We start from the raw sequence: 18,620 nt of genomic DNA, 5'->3' as shown, positions 1-18,620 counted from the left end.
TGCTTAGAGGAAAGCCCTTTGTGTTCTACATAGCTTACTGTGAGATTAATTGGGTTGCACTCTCACAGAATACTGCTATATGTTCTTGCTTATCCTGGATTTTTAAAAAGATCTTAATGTATGTTTCATTGTTTTATAAATGTGATATTTATTTAGTGTTTTAAAATTTCTTATTTTATATGTTGTGAGCCACCTTGGATCTCCAAGAGGGAGAAAAGCAGCCTATAAATACCATATTTGCCAGCGTATAAGACGACTAGGCATATAAGACTACCCCCTCTTCCGCATGTGTGATTTTGCTTTGGCTGCATCATGGGAAGAGTTCGTTTTGCTGTTTTTGGTTCCTTTCGCTGGGAGAGAGCGAGGGTTTGCTGAAAGAAGGACAGCATCAGCGCCGAACAGCTGACTGTCGGGAACCAGCAGAGGCGACAGCCATTTTGAGAGGCAGCAGCCATGTGGTCGCATCTCAAAATGGCTGTCGCCTCTCTGCTGGTTCCCGACAGTCAGCTGTTCAGCGCTAGAGTCCAGCTGTTCCGAGGCTACGAAGGAGGAGCGGGGCTTGGTCTACTCGGTCTTATTACCAGGTAAGTGACTTTGCTGAGAGAGAGTGAGGGTTTGCTGGAAGTGCACCCGGCATATAAGATGACCCCCCCCCCCACTTGGAGGCATGTTTTTCAGGGCAAAAAAGTTATCTTATTGGATTCCAGGGTGCCATGCGTGGGATTCCGATTTACCTGGCTGGCGCTCCTGTTGAGGCCCTGGTGGATGGCTGGTATGCCACCACTGCCAGGGCTGTAGACACTATAACTCTTAAGCGCCCTCTCAGCTGCAGAGCCTGACCAGCACCTTGGTTTAACCAGCAGCTGCGGGCTATGAAGTGGAATAGGAGAAGGCTAGAGAGCGTCTGGAGGCAGAACCTGATAGAAAATAACTTAAAAGCTGCCAAGGTCACACCTAACCACTATCTTGCTAAGGTAGAGGCTGCTAGAAAAGCCTGATTCGCTGTCTGGATAAGCGAAGCATCCAATCAGCAGGCAGAACTTTTCTGTATAGTACCTGGTTTTCTCCACTGAGCAGAGAGTGTGGCCCAATGGTGAGTGACCTTCGGTTGGTCCCCAACCTATACGGAATTGGCCACAATGATTGGCCTCCATCTAGCATTTCTTGTGACCAATTTGCAGCATTTTTTAAATCAGAAGTGGAGGCCATCCGCCGGGATCTTGCACCCTATTTGAAAACAGTGGATCGAGCTGAGACATCCAGTGCAGTGCCTTGTCAGTTGAAAATTACTCAGTTTCAACCTGTGATGTCCGCAGAGGTGGACAAGGTCCTTGATCACTGCCCAGCCACCACCTCCTCCCTTGACCCTTGCCCAGCCTGGCTAATCAAAGCTGCCAGGCCAGTGATAACTGAATGGGCCACTGAAATAATAAATGGTTCTCTTCTTGAGAGCAAGGTTCCTTTTGGCCTTAAAGAAACACTCATTAGGCCCATTAGAAAGAAACCGTGCTTGGCAGCAGACAACATTGGTAATTATAGGCCCGTTGCCAATGTTTCTTTTCTTAGCAAGGTAGTTGAGATGGTGGTGGCCGACCGGCTTCAGGGTCTCTTGAATGAAACCGATGCCCTGGATCTGTTTCAGTCAGGCTTCAGGCTGCGCCACAGCAGGGAAACAGCACTGGTCACCCTGCTGGATTGACCTACTTAGGGAGGCCAACGGACAAAATGCCCTTGCTTGTCCACCTTTTATATCTCAGCCGCCTTTGAGACCATTGTTGCACACCCCCAGCTCCCCTGTTTGTTTTCCCTAACACCCAGGTTTGCCTTTGGGCACGACTTTTTCTTTTCTTCCTTTTTATGCTGCCACCAGAGGATATTCTCCTCACTGTATCAAATATGAACAATGGATCAATGATGTCAAATATAACTATGTTTATAGGTTAATAGGTAAATCACATAAGGAAACTCATGGATGGTCTTGTATTATTCATTCATTAAACGTGCTTTGGACTTTAGATTTACTTATATAGATTATATAGATTCACTTTAATCACGGTGTTACAATATTCCAACAGTTTATTTTATTTCTTATTACTTTTAATTCCTTCAGTTCTCAAATACACTAACTTTTCAAGTTCTTGTCTTGCTCCTAACCTAACTGTCTATCTCAACATTTTCAATCCCTCTATATTTCTCTGTCTCTTCTTCTCTCTCTCTCCAACTGCCCTAACTGTCCCAAACTCTTTTTTTCCTTTTAGTTCCGTTGGTTCCGCCCCTCCAGTCCTGTCATAGGCTCCCACACCAGAGCTCTAACCTGACGGACAGGAGTGACGTGTGAGCTGTCCGTCACAACTGTTAACCACGGTATCCTCCTGGGGAGGCGCTCCGAGTTGGGGATTGGTGGATGTGACGTTTAACACGTAACCCATTTGTTTTCTCAACCAAAAGGCTCATGTGATGTCTCCCCACCAGCAGATAACAATTGGGACCGTTCCCCCTTTTTCTCACTGCCACCAGTGGATTTCCTTTATCCACAATACAGTATATAAAGATTTATTCAGACACGTGTCAGGTTGCTGCCAACAGAACTTATTTATTGAAAGGTATTAACTTTTATTATAATCACAGATGTTCTTTATTCAAAACATATAATCAAATCATTTGGATATATCATATATCTTGCCACCTTCACCACCTGCTCTATTTATTTATCTTGACCAGCTTGTCTTTATTATTTCTCGCTATCTCCTTGACTATCTCTCTCTGCTTCCTATTCTATTTCTCCCTGCCACCTTCTTATATTCTGCTGACTCCGCCCCCTCCACTCCTCATAGGCTCATGCAAATGAGACCCAGACTGTGAGTGACAGAAGTGACATGGGGCAACCATAACAGTGGCCTTGCTCTCGCTTGGCTATGGTCCTTCTTGGATAGCCATCCCCAGAGAGTGCAGCTTGGGGAGAATGTATCGGCCCCGTGGTCCCTCAGTTGTGGGGCCCCACAGGGTTCAATCATCTCCCCAGTGCTGTTTAATATCTATATAAGGCCGTTGGGAGGGGTCATCTGGGGATGTGGAGCTTCGTGTCGCCAATATGCTGATGACACCCAGCTCTACATTTACTTTTTTCCATCTGCAGTGGATACCATTCTGTCCCTTGGGCGCTGCCTGGAGGCCGTTCTGCAATGGATGCAGTCGAATGGACTAAAGTTGAACCCTCTGGGTGGGGAGCCCCAATGTCAATGGTTTGGGGAACTCCCTCTCTTTTGGGGGGCGTGACTCTCACCACAAAGAATGCGGTTCACAGTCCGGGGGTCCATCTTGACCTGGCGCTTACCATGGAGACCCAGGTAGCGTCTGTGGTTCGGTCTGCCCACTTACATCTTCTGCAGATTGCCCAGCTGAGTCCCTATCTAGACATGGGGGCGCTCATCACACTGGTCCATGCGCTCGTAGTCTCAAGAATAGACTACTGTAACACTCTCTACGTGGGGCTTCCTTTGAGACTGATGTGGAAGATTCAGATGGTCCAGAACATGACAGCCAGGCTATTAACTGGGATGAAAAGATTTCACCATATTTCCCCCACTTTGGCCACCTTACACTGGCTACCTATCCACTTCCACATGGATTTCAAGGTGTTAACCATTACATATAAAGCCCTTAACGGTTTAAGATCTTGATACCTGACACAGTGCCTTCTTCTGCCCAGTTCTACCAGTATCAACCGCTCCAGTCAGGCTGGGCAGCTGAGGGGCCTAACGCCAAGAGAGGCCCGGTGGGAAAAATCCAGAAACTGGGCCTTCTCAGCAATGGCCCCTCGCCTTTGGAATAACTTACCTGTTGAGATCCACCTGGCTCCCTCGCTGAGGGTCTTCAAGACTAACTTGAAAACATGGCTATACAGGCAGGCCTTCCCTACAGCCACAACCTAGCCCATCTCCATTTTTCTTCGTCTTCTTTTCTCTCCTCCTTCTTCCTCTTATTTTTTTCCTTTTCCATCTTGGATTAATCTGGATTTTATCTTAGCTTATTTTAATATTATTTTATATTATATTAGATGTAAACCGCCCAGAGTAGACCCGTTCTATGAATCTAACAAATAAATAAATAAAATGAAATAAAATGAAATAAAGGAACTTAAGGCAGCTCACAGAAATGGAAACCCAAGTTAAAAAGACAATAACTGTACGATTTTGAAAAGGCAAATTAAAAAGCAATCATATTTTAAAAATAAGGTAGTGAAGACTTCAGCTGATAGAATGCTTTGCGCCACTTCAAATTGCAGGTGCCATTCAGCTCTGTAACAGCCCTGGCAGTGTTTCTTACTGCCCTGCAAAACAGAGAGCAATCGGGGCAGTGGTGGGATTCAAATAAATTAACAACCGGTTCTATGTCCTAATGATTGATCGATAAATAAATAAATAAATAAATAAATAAATAAATAAATAAATAAATAAGTAAGTAAGTAAGTAAGTAAGTAAGTTAAGTAAGTAAGTAAGTAAGTAAGTAAGTAAGTAAGTAAGTAAGTAAGTAAGTAAGTAAGTAAGTAAATAAATAAATAAATAAATAAATAAATAAATAAATAAATAAATAAATAAATAAATAAATAAATAAATAAATAAATAAATAAATAAATGCCCAGGACAGTGGGATCTGATGAGGGTTTCTTCCATAGTGGTCTCCCTACTGCCTATTATCACAACTACCTCTCACATGATTAAGACATCTGGATAACTGTACTGTATCTCTTTGGGCATACCACTGCTGTTACCCTCACCATGGGCTTGTGCCAAAAACGCACACACAAACACACACACCTCACAGTGAGTGCTTATGACCAAGTTTGACAGAGAACTGACACATCTTTCCTTTACCTCCAATTTCGCCCTATAGCTCACCAGTAAAAATTACTTCCCTCCCCTTTCCTGCTCCTGAAATGACTGATAGCTCAGTTTGTTGTTAACTGGAGGCCAGCTTTGCACACCTGCAGAAGTTGCTGCTGACAAATCCATTAAAGCTGTTAATCAAATTTCTATTCCAAAGAACTCGACCTCTCCATTTCTCCCCATATCAAAAATCAAGGAACTGTCATACCCTAGTGACAAACCCTGTCACATCTGCTCTGTGGATCTCTGTACTTCTACTGCAACACACAAAGGAATTTGACCAGAAATTTAAAACTTCAGAAGATTCCTGGTGAAAAGAATGTGAACAACTGCTCTTCCAGGTGTAGGGATTTACTTTTATTTTATTTATTTATTTATTTATTTATTCAATTTCTACCCCTGCCCCTCTAGACAACGTCTACTCGGGGCGGCTTACAAACATTACCTTACAAAATATCTACAGGGCCCTTTGGCATTACTGAGCATGCGCGCGCGCACACACACACACACAAAATAACTCTTTTTGAAAACCAGAATTAGAATTCTAGCCGCTTTGGGAAGAAGAAGGAGGTGGACTTTGCAACTTACAGACTTTGCGGCAAAAATTGAGACCAGGGGCAACAGACGTTGCTCACCCCTGCTGTACATAGATATTATATTTAAATTATTCAAGAGAATTATGCTTCTCATAAGTTTCCTTAAACTGCTGTTGTGCTACACAAAACTTTAATTTGCTAAAACCCAGTCTGTGTCTAAAATATAGAAAATTAGACACATTTTTCTCCCCATATCTGCACACATGGGAAAATAGTAAAAGCGCATAAGAACCTAAGAGGAGCCCTGCTGGATTAGGCCAAGGGCCCATCTCAGTCCAGCATCCTGGATCTCTCAGTGGCCCCATCAGATGCCTCTGGGAGCAAAGAGACAACTAGACGCCTGTCTCCTGATCCCCCCTCCCTGCATCTGGAATTTGAAGGGACCTTCCTTTTAAGCCTGGAGACCTCAGCAACCACTGCCTCAGGGTCAAGCCTGTAGTTATGCAGAGTGTGACAACTACCTCATGTCATGAAATAGCAGGAAATTATTAGTAACTTAGGGTTACTTGTTGTAGCACAAGCAAGAGAGGGCTGCCACCCTGGGATTTGGAACTGGTCTCTGAACAACGTCACAATCATTTAATCCCTCCCCATTCCAGGTTCTGCAGAAAAGCTGGAGGCAACAGGAAAAGAGGAAAACCAAATGTGAGATGGATTGACACCATCAGAGAACCCACAGGGTTGAGTTTGCAGCAGCTGTGCAGGGCTGTTGAGGACAGCACAAAGGGGCAATGTTGATAGCATGTAACAACAACAGAAGCTTAAAACAGCTTGCTGACACAAAGAGGACTGTCCCAATTAACAAAATTACGATCATCTTTGCAGACACCCTTGGCCTGATCAGATCGTATGGCAGATACTCTGGACTGCCAAAAAAGATGAGTAAGTGGGTTCTCGATCCAATTAAGCCTAAATTATCTCCAGAGGCAAAAAGAAAAAAACACACAAACAAACAAACAAACCTGAGGCTGTCCTACTTCGGGCACATCATGAGAAGGCAGGCATAGATTGAAAAAGACCATAATATTTGGAAAGGTGGAAGGCAGCAGGAAAAGAGGAAGGCTAAATGCAAGATAGACCTACTCCCTAAGGAAACCACAAGCTTGAGTTTGCAACAGATGGGCAGGGCTGTTGAGGCCAGGCCATGTTGGAGATTGCTCATTCCTGGGGTCACCCTAAGTAGAAATCACAGGCTTTGTATGGATTCCCTGCATCTAACTGCCAATTCCAAAAAAGTTGAAAGGTTATTCCCTTAATTGGTTGTTGTGAGTTTTTCGGGCTCTTTGGCCATGTTCTGAAGGTTGCTCTTCCCGAAAAACCCACAACAACCATCAGATCCCGGCCATGAAAGCCTTTGCAAATAAATGTCCTTACCAGCTTTTAAATTTTTTAATCATCATCATAATAAAATATAATACCATCCCCTCCTCCTGACCAAGCCTGGTTCCCTATTAGTTTTTCCATAGATCCTAAATACTAGATTTCTGCATACCAATGAAAAAAGTGGCATGTTATGCCCTCCCTCCCTGAAAATCTAAACATAGTGGCCTATATCATAAATGTTCATTTTCCCTTGAAAGGACATCACTGGAGGGAGGCAAATTAACTTCATGTTAAAAAGCATTAACTCATGGTGGCAAAATTTGGTTATGTTTCTTGGGGCACCTGATGAACACAATTAAACTTAAGCATGTGTTAATCACAAATACAGGAATAGTCTGGCATATTAGGACTCTGGAGACCAGGGTTCAAATCCTCACTCAGCCATGGAAATTCACTAGGAGTGGAAATTGTAAAATCACTCTTTAAAAACATATACTTTCTTTGAAAACCTAGTTGCTGTAAGTTAATTTTGCATAACTAATTAATCACCAACAGGCTTCTGAGCGTTTTTCTCCAAAGTTCAGGTATTTATTTATTTCAAAAAATAGAAGTATCAAATTTTCTAAACTCAAACACAATAACAATTACATAAATGCTAAAAGGTCCTAAAGGGAATCCTGTTGAAATAATTTTCAAAATATATTTTACATGATAAAATACCATTTCATTTTCCTCCTTCCATTTCTCAAGACTGCATGGCAAACAGCTAAGGCAGGGAAATATTTAATGAAAAGCGGCTTTATGCTCAGACATAGAAATGTATTATACTTACCTACTTACTTGAATAATCTTAAAAATGAAAGCTTGTGAAAGCAAGTTTGAACAGTCCTCTGAAGATGCTGGTCACAGAGACAAATGCAGCATGCATGCTTGAATTAACATGCTCTGTGTGCCCTTTCCTCCTCTTCCTCTCAGTCCCTCCGGCCCCCACCCCCACCCCCACCCCCAGCCTGAAGGTCTGGATCTGGATAGTTCAGATTTCCCTTTGATATGTTGATCTGCTCTGCTTTAACCCTGGCCTGGTGGTAAATCTTACTAGTGTTAAAAAGCTGATAGCTGTCTTCCTGTTTTTGAGTGAGGATCAATGTGTGCCATTTGTCTCCACAAATTGTCAGAGCAACAGCCTTAGTTACGTTTAACTTGGGAAAAAAAAACATAGCCCCCCTCCCCCCCCTCCTCGCTGGTCACCTGGCCCTCCTTCATTCATCAGTTTAGGAAACGGTTCGGCGAACTATTATTAGATTTAGGAAACGGATCGTGGGAACCGGTGCGAACCTGCTGAATCCCACCTCTGAATCGGGGCCAGAGCCTTTTCCACCTTGTCTTCCTCCCTTTCCGGATCTAGCTTAAAGACAGGAGAACATTAAAAAATTGACCGAGTTCGAAAACAGTGAGAGTTGCAATCATTTCTATTTCCTAAGTGCAGACGAGACCAAAGGCTACGTTCAGTTATCCGTAATTACTGGCGCACCCTGTCCTGTGTGTGCTTAAGCACGTTTGCTCAATAGGAAATTCTACGGAGTTGCAACAGTCTTACTTGGCAACAAACTTCTCCAGGACTGAAGAACGACGCCCCTTCTTCCACCCCACGCTCAGTAGGGACATAGAAAATTGAAAGAGAAATAGACGGATCATTTTTGCCCCGCGCGGCTACCCGTAGCGGCGTCTTCGTTTAACTCCGCCCATCGGAGCGTAAAGCTTAAAAGGGAGTCGGCCGACCCGCTCGCTCGACCCTGCGCAGACGCCACTGCGGAGGGGAAGCAAGATGGCGTCCACTAGCCGGTCAGTCGGGGAGCTTGGCGGGTGCTGAGGGTCTGCCTGTTTCTCCGGCGCTTTTAGAACCGTCCTGGAAAGGGTGCGGTCGCGGAAAAAAAGAAGGAAAAGAAAGAGACGCCGGGGAAGCCGTTGTCCCGGCCGCTGCCTGAGCTTGACTTTAGTGCTTTTAGGCCCGTCTCGCCCTTTGCCTTCCCTTCTCCCGGGCTGTCCGTCGTTTGGACGCCCGCCGTGCGTTTTTGCCTTCGTAATCCGCTTCCCGGCCCCATCCCAGGGGTGCTTTCTGGGTGGTTTTTCGTCGCCCTTTCTCGTTTCCCACTCCCCGCGAGTTCAAGGCTTCGAAACCGAGCCAAGGGTTCTTCCCCCCCCCCCGCGCCCCAAAGGGAAGCTTGTAATAAGGCGTTTTGGGGATGGAGCCCCCCTCGCCAATGCTTGCGCCTTCCCAGACCCCTTCCTTTTTGCAATGGTGCCTCTTTCCAATCCGGTTTTTCCCCCCTCTCCCGAGTTGTGTGATGCGTCATCTTTCGGGGAAAGAGATGCTCTGGGCAGGTGTCGGGAACCATTGCATGAAACTGTTTGACCGGCTGGGACATGCTGGGTGTGTAAGGAGGGGGGAAATAAAATATGAAGCCCTTGGGAGGTGTGGGGATGCCCTTGGGCTGGCGGGGTAAATAAAGAGGGGGGGGCTCAAGGTGCCATGGGGTGGAGGCCGAGAACAACTTCTACAGTTCGGGCGAACTTTCAAACAGCAGAAGCGAAAGGGAAGCTTTTCGTGGCCTAAAAGATGTTTCAGGATCAGATTAGGATCCAAGCATAGCAGCAGTCGTTAGTTGAAAAGATGGCAACCGTGCTTGCCGGTATGACCGCACATGTTTGGAATTGCGGGTTTCGTGACTCCGCCTGTGGTTTTTGTTTTTTACTGCCCTGCCTCAGAGAAGTTGTCGAGTGTATATGGCATGTACTCTTTGGTAGAGCTGGGAATTCACTTGCTCTTAGTTATTTCTGTAAATGTTTGTCTTACCTATAGTAGCTGAAAAATCTCTTGTACCTCTTAAAGGTCTAGTTCAGGTGGTGCATGTGTACAGGAAAAAAATATATATTGGTTCTGTCAGCAAACATACTGTTTCAGATGAGCTACTGGAAGAGATGTCTATATTACTGTAACAATGTTCTGGATTTTTTTGTCTTCTGTTGGGCAAGACTTCTGGATAGGACAGAAGATGAGATTGCTTTTTTATGTGGTTAAGACTTTTTTAACCAGTTTGTTCAGTATTGTACTGAGGTTGGTACTGGGAAATAAACATTAAGAAATTTGTATGTCCCGTGGTATATAGTGAGAGTTAAACAGGACAAGCAGAACTTCCATATTGGCAGTGTTTCCTCCATGATGCATTTTTGAACAAACACTCTATATGGTTATTTGAGAATTTTCGAAGTGAGGTCATCCCACATAAGCAGCCCAATGAAATATATTTAGAAGGATCTGTGTGGCTTGTGTCAATCCTCTTCAGTATAAACAAAGAAATTTTAAAGTTCCAGACCCATAAAATTCAGTGTTGGGCAACATTTTGGTTGTTCTAACTTTACTTTATTGTGACCACATAGCTGGTAGTTTGTGCTAGACAGTAATGTGAAACAGATTGTCTTCTAATTTTATTTACTTTTGTGACACCAGCTGCAAAAAAAGTGGCTAAATGCTATGGCCAAAACCTCCACATCTCATTTCACAGTAAGAGGTTGGGTTGATTCTTTGGAATTATTTCCAGGATGTTGGCAGGGCAGTAGAATGAGACCTACTTTTTCTGTCAGTTGATCTGCAATTTTACCCACTGATGTGTATCTAATTTGTACTTATAAAGCTTAGAAATGTGCTTTTTTGACAGACTTCAGAGTGTGGTGAATGAGAGTAAGATGTACATAATCAGAAAGGGGAAAAAAGTAATATTCCCTTTTAAAGAAACTACAGGGTGGGACTGGATTACATTTCCATGGTTTTATTTTACTGTAATGCTCTCTGTGTGGGACTGCTGATGAAAAGTGTCAAGAAACTTCAGCTGGTTCAAAATGCAGCAGCCAGATTGCTGACTTGGGCTGGTTAAAGGGATCACACACACCCCCCCCCCCCCATTACAGCAGATCAGCTGGCTACTGATCCCATTCTGGGCATAATTCAAAGTGCTGATTTTAACCTATAAAGCCCTAAATGGCCTGGTTGTAAGCTATCATAAAGACTGTGTCTGTGAGCCTGCTTGAGTGTTAAGATCATCAGGAGAGCTGTTCCTCTTGGTCCCACCACCTTCATAGATACTGTTCATCTAAGGGAGACTTTGGAACTCCCTCCCACAGGAAACCAGATTGGCCCCATCTTTGCTGTCCTTCTGCAAGCAGGCAAAGACCTTTCTCTCCGTGACTGGGTACATGAATGGCTGGCTACATATGGCTAGATAAATTGAGTGACTATTAAAAGGATTGTCATGCATTACTCCTCTGTTTGGGCCTTTACTGCTACTTGTGTTTACCATTCCTACAGTAATATTTGCTCCTTTTTAGTATTTACATACTTAGTGTTTTAGCTTTAATATTCTCTTTTATTGATGTAAGATACCTTTATATATACAGTATATTCATTGTTTTCAGATTTGTATTGTTTTTAATTATGTAAACCACTGCTGTATACTCATTGTTTAGCTGTAAATATTGCCTTTCATTTACGCAAGCTGCCTGGGCTCTTTTTAAAGGAAAAATGTGGGGTAAAAATACTTTAAATTAATAAATAAATTTTGCTAAGAGGGATGTAAATATGTAGAACACAGTTTAGGATCTTTTTTGCATCCAGACAAGCATGTACAGCCACTATCTAGATTGCAATGATGATACAAAAATGGATTTTTAACCCGTTAATCTCAACTGGTTATTATATCTGAATTGTGTCTCTGTCTCTTGGTGTTAATGTATTTTCTTTTCTTTTTCGGCTTATGCATTATAGAGGGAGGGAGGGTTTCTTAAATCAAACGAACTGTCAGGAGGATTAAACATTACCACATTGACAAATTACAGTGGTGCCTCGATTTACGAAATTAATTGGTCTTAGAGCAGTGGCCGCAACTCGAAATTTTCGAAGCACCATTTCCCATAGGAATGGATTGAAAACCGATTAATCCGTTCCGGCTGAAGAAAAAAATTCCAAAGAAAAAGAATAAACAGCAAGTCCCATGCTCGGATTGCCAAAATAAATTAAAAAATTAAAAATTAAAATCCAGAAATAAACATTGAAGCAAGTCCCACGCTGGGGCTGCCAAAAAAAAAAAAAAAACCCACACCAAAAAACAAAACAACACAGAAACATAACCTCCCCAGCCCAAACCTACCCTCCAAAACCCACCCAGAACAACTTTTTTAAAAGGAAAAAGCAGTATCTTACCAGTCTGTAGCCTCTTCAGCCTCCCGGGCTTCCACCGCTGCTGTGACTGCTGCCACTGCGGGGGCTTGAGTCTGGCAGGGGTGCCTCAGCCACTCGCCTCCCAGCTTGCTCCCCGCCACACTCCGCAGGCCAATGACAGGAAATTCAAATGGCGGAGGGCAGGGAGGAGCAAGTGGGAGGAGAGCCAGGGGTGAGTGGTCGAAGAAACACAGCCAGCTCAAGCCTTCCGGGGCTGGGTCACTGCTGCCTCCGCGGTTGCAGCGGCGGGGAAGCCAGGGAGGCCTCTGGCGGCAGCAGTCACGGTGGCGCTGGAGGACTGGGAGGCTGAGCCCAGCTGGGATCGTCCGGCGGCTCGCCTCCCGCTGGCGGCAGCGGCAGGGGTGAAAGAGCTACAAAGAAGCAGCCTCTTTGCCACCAACGGTTTGAATTTCTTGCCCTTTCCCCCTGCCTTTTTTCTTTTGTAGGTCGAAAATATTTCTTCGACTTGTGGCCGGAGCTTTTTGGAAGTCGAAATTTCCATTAGTCAGGATGCCTGTAAGTCGAGGCACCACTGTAAAAAATCACCGTTTGTTTGTTTGTTTGTTTGTTTGTTTATTTATTTATTTATTTATTTATTTATTTATTTGATTTTTTACCCCGCCCCTCTAGACCATGTCTACCATCTGGATCATAGTGGAGCATGCTTATTTGAATGTATATAAAAAAGTGATTTTAAACATTGGTGAAGTGTGGATTTCATCTAAATTGATTTAAAACTTCAGGAAGGCCTGATTTCATGTAATTCCCCCCCCCCCCACACACACATAAAGTGCTCTCACTGTTGCTATAATCTTAATACATATATTTCATAATCTTTTAGCCCAACTCATCCCCATTTCCAGTACTCCTCTCTACTGTATAGTCTGAAAATTTGTACTTTAGACAGAAAGGTGAGGGGTTAATTTTATTTGCACAGAGTTGCAGAGGGGCAGTTGCATGGTAAATAAATAAGCAGGAAATTATAAAAAACAATTCAGGAAATTATCAAACAATTTTGATAGGCCTTCCTAGATTTTCCAACATTGTTATGCCAAGGGGAAAAATACTCCATGACTGATTTCAGTTAGAACTGGAATACAAGGTTGAGCAGATTTGTTACTTACTAAATGTTTTATTTATAAACTTTTAAGAAAAGATTACATGAATGCAGTGGCTGAAATCCTGTTGCTTATTGTAGTAAGTTGCAACTAGAGTAGGCTGATTTGAATTAATAGAACTGATGGAGTTGATTCACCAAATCTCCACTGATTCAATGGGCCTACACTGGTGTGACTACTGTACACTAAGCAACAGAATTTCAGCCATTGCCTCATCATATAGAATTAGAATTTATAATCATTATTTCATAATGAGATCTTTTAGCTATAATCCAGTGTAGATTAAAAATGTTACCATAAATATTTTTTTAATTTTTAAAAAATTATTTAAAAGAATTCACTTTAAACTCTGCTTTTTTTTCAATTACCCATTGTTTTGTGCTACTTAATTTAACATGGAATGTAATTTAGCTCTAGCTATTATCTAGTGCTTCTGCACAATTCTAGCTCCTCAGTTGTGTGCAAAATGAAACCACACAAAGATGCATGGGCAGCAAGGAGCAGGGTGACTAAAAACCAGTGATTTTAAAAAATCATTTTAAATAAAGATTTAAATCCTGATTTAAACGAAATCCATCCTGCAAGGAGTAACTGTTTTGGATTATTAGGTATGTACAGTAGTATTTCTGGAACTGGAGCAAGCCATGATTGACACAGTACAGGTGTTTAGGAGGAATAGAGATGAAACAGTAGCAGCACTAGAAATAACACGATATTATATATATACCCTCAGGATAGAGTATCTTTCTAAGACATTATTCATGTATCATATTAGTTAAAGAATCAGTTAACATACACAATTGTTTAGGAAATACCCATGAGTAGTTTTGTAAATCTAAGGGGGGTATAACTGACTAGCAGAGAAAACAGCTGTACTCTTCTCCCTTCAACAACAGTGCAGTTAGGGGTGTCAGACCCCTAATTCAGAACCCCCGTGTAATTCAGAATTCATGTATAACTCTAATGCCCCCCAAATGTAACTGCAAAGCATAAACAGTTTATTAACACACACAAATACACAGAACAATTCCCTCTATCAGAATTCTCTTCTATAGCATTGACAATCCTTTCCATGCAGTACCATGTGGAATGAGCCTTAAAGGTCCTTATGACCCCCCACCCCGATCTAGAGGCTGAATTGGAGGTGTGTTTGTGGGCACATAAACCACTTTAATGCCTTCTGTGTGGAACTAACTCATGGATGTTTAGGTGGCCAGGAACACAGTATTTATTTTGCATTTATTTATTGAAAAAAATCTATGTGTATCTAAAACTGCTATTCAGACCTGTGCAATTCAAGGGAGTTTATTCAGTGATTCTGAAATGTAGAATAATGCACATAATTATAAGGAGGAGACTAACTCCATCATGCAAATGAGGAGATCATACACATGTGTAAGCTATACTCATGAACAGGAAACCAGATTTTCCCAATTTTTTTCCATGTACAGTCTACACATTAATTGGAATTTTTCTCTCTTCATACATGTTACTGCTGGCATGGGTAAAGCATTAAGGGAGAGAATGTATCCAGTGTCTCACTTGTAACTGTTCAAAATTCTGCATTTCAGAATGACTGAACAGGTCTAGAATTTTGCAAGGAAAAGGGTCCAGACTGTGTCTATCTCCACACGGGCTCAGGAAGACTTCCTCTGCCATACAATGTAATGATAAATCAGATAATCAGTTCCTAAGCTGTAATAGCAGTCATTAGGACAGACAATCTAACAGCAAGAGTACTTAAAATGTGTATTAAAACTGCCATCAGGAAAACTGTCACCTACTGAAGCCTACCAAAATTTTCTCTTAAATGTTCTGGCAGAATATACAGAGAGGAACCATGGCAGATTTTAATGTAGAACATTGCAGAGTTGTGCCACTGCCACAAAAAAGGCTCTGTCTCCAGATTCATCAAGATGATTTCTGACTCTTGCAAGCATGGTAAATAAAAATCAATGAATTTTTTAAAGTTAGTCTAAATCACAATTTAAATCATTATTAATTAAATCAATTTTTTAAAAGTTCTCAAAGTTGGATTTTTAAAATTTGAATTGCAATTTAGATTGATATAGAAGTCCTCTGACATTGACCTTAATTTGTACATGGAATCAATCGATCCTTAGTACAATCTAGCCTTAAACTGTATACACAGTTTTAAAGGCTAAAAGCAATATTTTAAATTGAACTTCAGAAGAAATAAGCCAGTGGCACTGACATAAAATTAGAATGATATGCTCTTATGTGTGAGTGTGAGAGAAGGTTGATGCCTGCATTAACAAGCTATCTGCTATTTCGGGGAACTGATAGCCCTCTCCAGAACAGATTGCTTCATCAAAATTGCTGTTTGTTCTTGACTAATGGGACCACCATCTTCTCTGGTTTATAATTTAGCTTGTTGACCACATCTGCTTCCAAGGTGGTTTATAGTTTCAGTTGTCTCCCTGGGATTAATCGATAGAAGTGGGGGTAGACCTGGGCAATATCCAGTTCATGTGACATCTCTGCCCAAGCCTCCAGAGGACTTCCCCATGTAGTTTCGTGTGGAATTTTAACAGCATGAAAATATAAAGTGGAAATTCTTGATAACCCATGGCCAAAGCATCATCTTTAGATCTGGCTTTTTGAGTAGAAATGGAACCATTCTTCCATCCTGGGTGGCCAGGAAAGTTATGGTTGATCACATCAAAAGCTTCTACAAAATCAAATATCATTCTGGTTGTGCTCCCCATGCATGTTACCATGCAAGTCATCTACCAGAACTATGAAGGTGATTTCTGTGTCCAAACAAAATTTAATGAATTTAATGCTGGAGTGGAATGGATCCAACCAATCAGTTTTAATCACAGCACACTGGAACAAAGATTTAACAACTGAAGTATCAAAACTGGCATCAGATCAGCACTTGTACTGTTCACTTAATTATTGATCAGAATCAATCCATTCAAGACTTATTCAGTGGTATTGATTGTTTGCCTTGTCTGAAGTCTGTCCAGGAAGTCATAAGAGTTTGAAGAGTGCTTGCAAGCTTTCTAGTCACGAGCCCGCCTCCCAAAGTATAGGAAATCCCCCACATAAATTTGTCTGTCCTGCCTGCCAATAGGAAATTTTATACTGTAGTAATAACTGCCAAGAATGCAATTTTCAAAAGAAAACTCTGAAATGCTGAGTATTTTCTATTTTTTTAAAGACCAAAAGTTATTTGTATAAAGACTGTACATTTGCCGACAGGTGTGTGTCGATGAGGCAGAAAGGAAATGGGAGTATTAAACTCTTAGCCTGAAGCATTTACCGTCAAGGTTTTATGTTTTTTGTTCTTAATAAACCAATTAGCTCAAATGTTTTGTAGTGTACCATTCTGGAAGGAGAATACTTTTTCTCCTTTAGGAATCTTCTCACTTAATCTCATCTTGTCAGGTAAATATACTGATAAGCCACAGCAATAAAACCAGCTGCCCAAGATCATTGCAGGTCCCCCTTGCACTGCCAAAACAGCTCTGATGCATCTAGACATGGACGCCGCAAGACCTTCGAACATGTCTTGTGATATCTGGCACCAAGACATTAGCAATAGGTTCTTTAAATCCTGCAAATTGCAAGGTGGGGCCTTCATGGATCAGTTTTGGTGTTCCAGCACAACCCATAGATGCTCAGTCGGATTGAGATCTGGGGAATTTGGAGGCCAAGGCAACACCTTGGAGTCTTTGTCATGTTCCTCAAACCATTCCTGAACAGATTTTGCAGTGTGGCAAGGCTGTCTTATCCTACTGAAAGAGACCACTGGCATTGGGGAATACCATTGCCATAAAGGGGTGTATGTGATCTGCAGCAATCTCTAGCTGGGTGGTATATGGCCAAGTAACATCCACATGAATGCCGGGACCCACATTTTCCCATCAGAATGTTGCCCAGAGTATAACACTGCCTCCACCGGCCTGCCTTCTTCCCCTAGTGCATCCTGCTGCCATCTCTTCCCCAGATATATGATGCTCACAGCCCTGGCCATCCACCTGATCTAGAAGAAAATGTGATTCATAATATCAGGCAATCTTCTTCCATTGCTCCATGGTCTAGTTCTGATGGTCACGTCCCTGTTGTAGGCGCTTTTGGGGCTGGACAGGGGTCATCATGGACACTCTGAGGAGTCTGTGGCTGTGCAGCCCTATATGCAGCAACGTGCAATGCACTGTGCATTCTGATACTTCTGTTATGACCAGCATTACGTTTTTCATCATTTTTTGAGCTACAGTAGCTCTTCTGCATGATTGGGCCATATGGGGTAGCCTCACTCCCCAGATGCGTCAGTGAGCTTTGGGCACCTGCAACCCTGATACTGGTTCACTCGTTGTCCTTTCTTGCACCACTTTTGGTAGGTAGTAACCACCACAAACCGGGAACACCCACAAGACTTGCTGTTTTGGAGTTGCTCTGGCCCAGTCATCTAGCCATCACTATTTGGCCTTCACAAAAGTCACTCTGATCTTTTTGTTTGCCCATATTTTTTGCTTCCAATTCATGAAATTCAAGAACTGACTGTTCACTTGCTGCCTAATATATCTCACTCCTTGACAGGTGCCATTGTAGGGATATAATCAATGTTGTTCACCTCACCTGTCAGCGTTTTTAATGTTATTAATCAATTTATAATAGTTTATATATCAAGTTATATCCTGTGTTGTTGGTCTTGGATTTTATCTGAACAAATCTGTCAACACTACCAACAGTAAACAAATGAATATGGATATGTTAAGGTTGCATGTATACCACCTATCAATGATTCTGTAGTTCTCTGCTTTATTGAAATTGAAAATAATGGTTTATTAATAATATCTGATGTCTGTTTGGTATTTCCCACAGAACTGTGCTTTGTTTTCTGACATTCATAAATAGGTATAGTAAGATTTCCACATTCACATGTGTATGAATTTCTATTGATGTGAACAATATGTTTATAGATATTTTAAAAATAAAGCACTGACCTGAAACAGTATTTTATTTGGAAATCTATCTCCCATATCCCTTCAGAGTGTTCAGTTATTTTGGAATTGTATTTTTAATATAAATTGTCATACAATACTAAAATACATAATTTATTCCCTAGCTTGGATGTGCTGCCGAGAGTGACATGTCCAAACCATCCAGATTCCATCTTGGTGGAAGATTACAGAGCTGGAGACATGATCTGCCCAGAATGTGGACTAGTAGTAGGTAAGTAAGTTTATTAATTTTATGACATCTCAGTCTTTCGGGTAAATTCAAGTGTAACCATTTTAGTTGATTCTATGCTTGTTTGTTTTCTTAAAATTTGAAGGTTTTTTTCTTCAATTAATTGTGTTTGAGAGCTTTATTCATCGCATCAGTGTACTTTCAAAAGTAGTAATCTTTGATGTATGATAAACTCTCTTCTAGTTGTACAGTTCAAAGGGTT

At 42.0% G+C, this 18,620-nt stretch overlaps 1 protein-coding gene across 1 annotated transcript in view; it reads left to right on the top strand.

The window, feature by feature from the left end:
• Positions 1-8,513: 8,513 nt before the first annotated feature.
• Positions 8,514-18,620, top strand: part of GTF2B (general transcription factor IIB) — a 51,382-nt gene continuing 41,275 nt past the window's right edge. Inside the window, exons 1-2 of the mRNA XM_020794594.3 lie at positions 8,514-8,647; positions 18,294-18,400. Of these exons, the coding sequence (XP_020650253.1) occupies positions 8,631-8,647; positions 18,294-18,400 (124 nt within the window). The 5' untranslated portion in view covers positions 8,514-8,630. The remainder of the gene's footprint in view (positions 8,648-18,293; positions 18,401-18,620) is intronic.

The sequence above is a fragment of the Pogona vitticeps genome, chromosome 4, assembly GCF_051106095.1.
Source record: "Pogona vitticeps strain Pit_001003342236 chromosome 4, PviZW2.1, whole genome shotgun sequence".
Lineage (NCBI taxonomy): Eukaryota > Metazoa > Chordata > Lepidosauria > Squamata > Agamidae > Pogona > Pogona vitticeps.
Note: the sequence above shows the minus strand (reverse complement) of the source record. Positions and strands in the feature narration are given on the sequence as shown.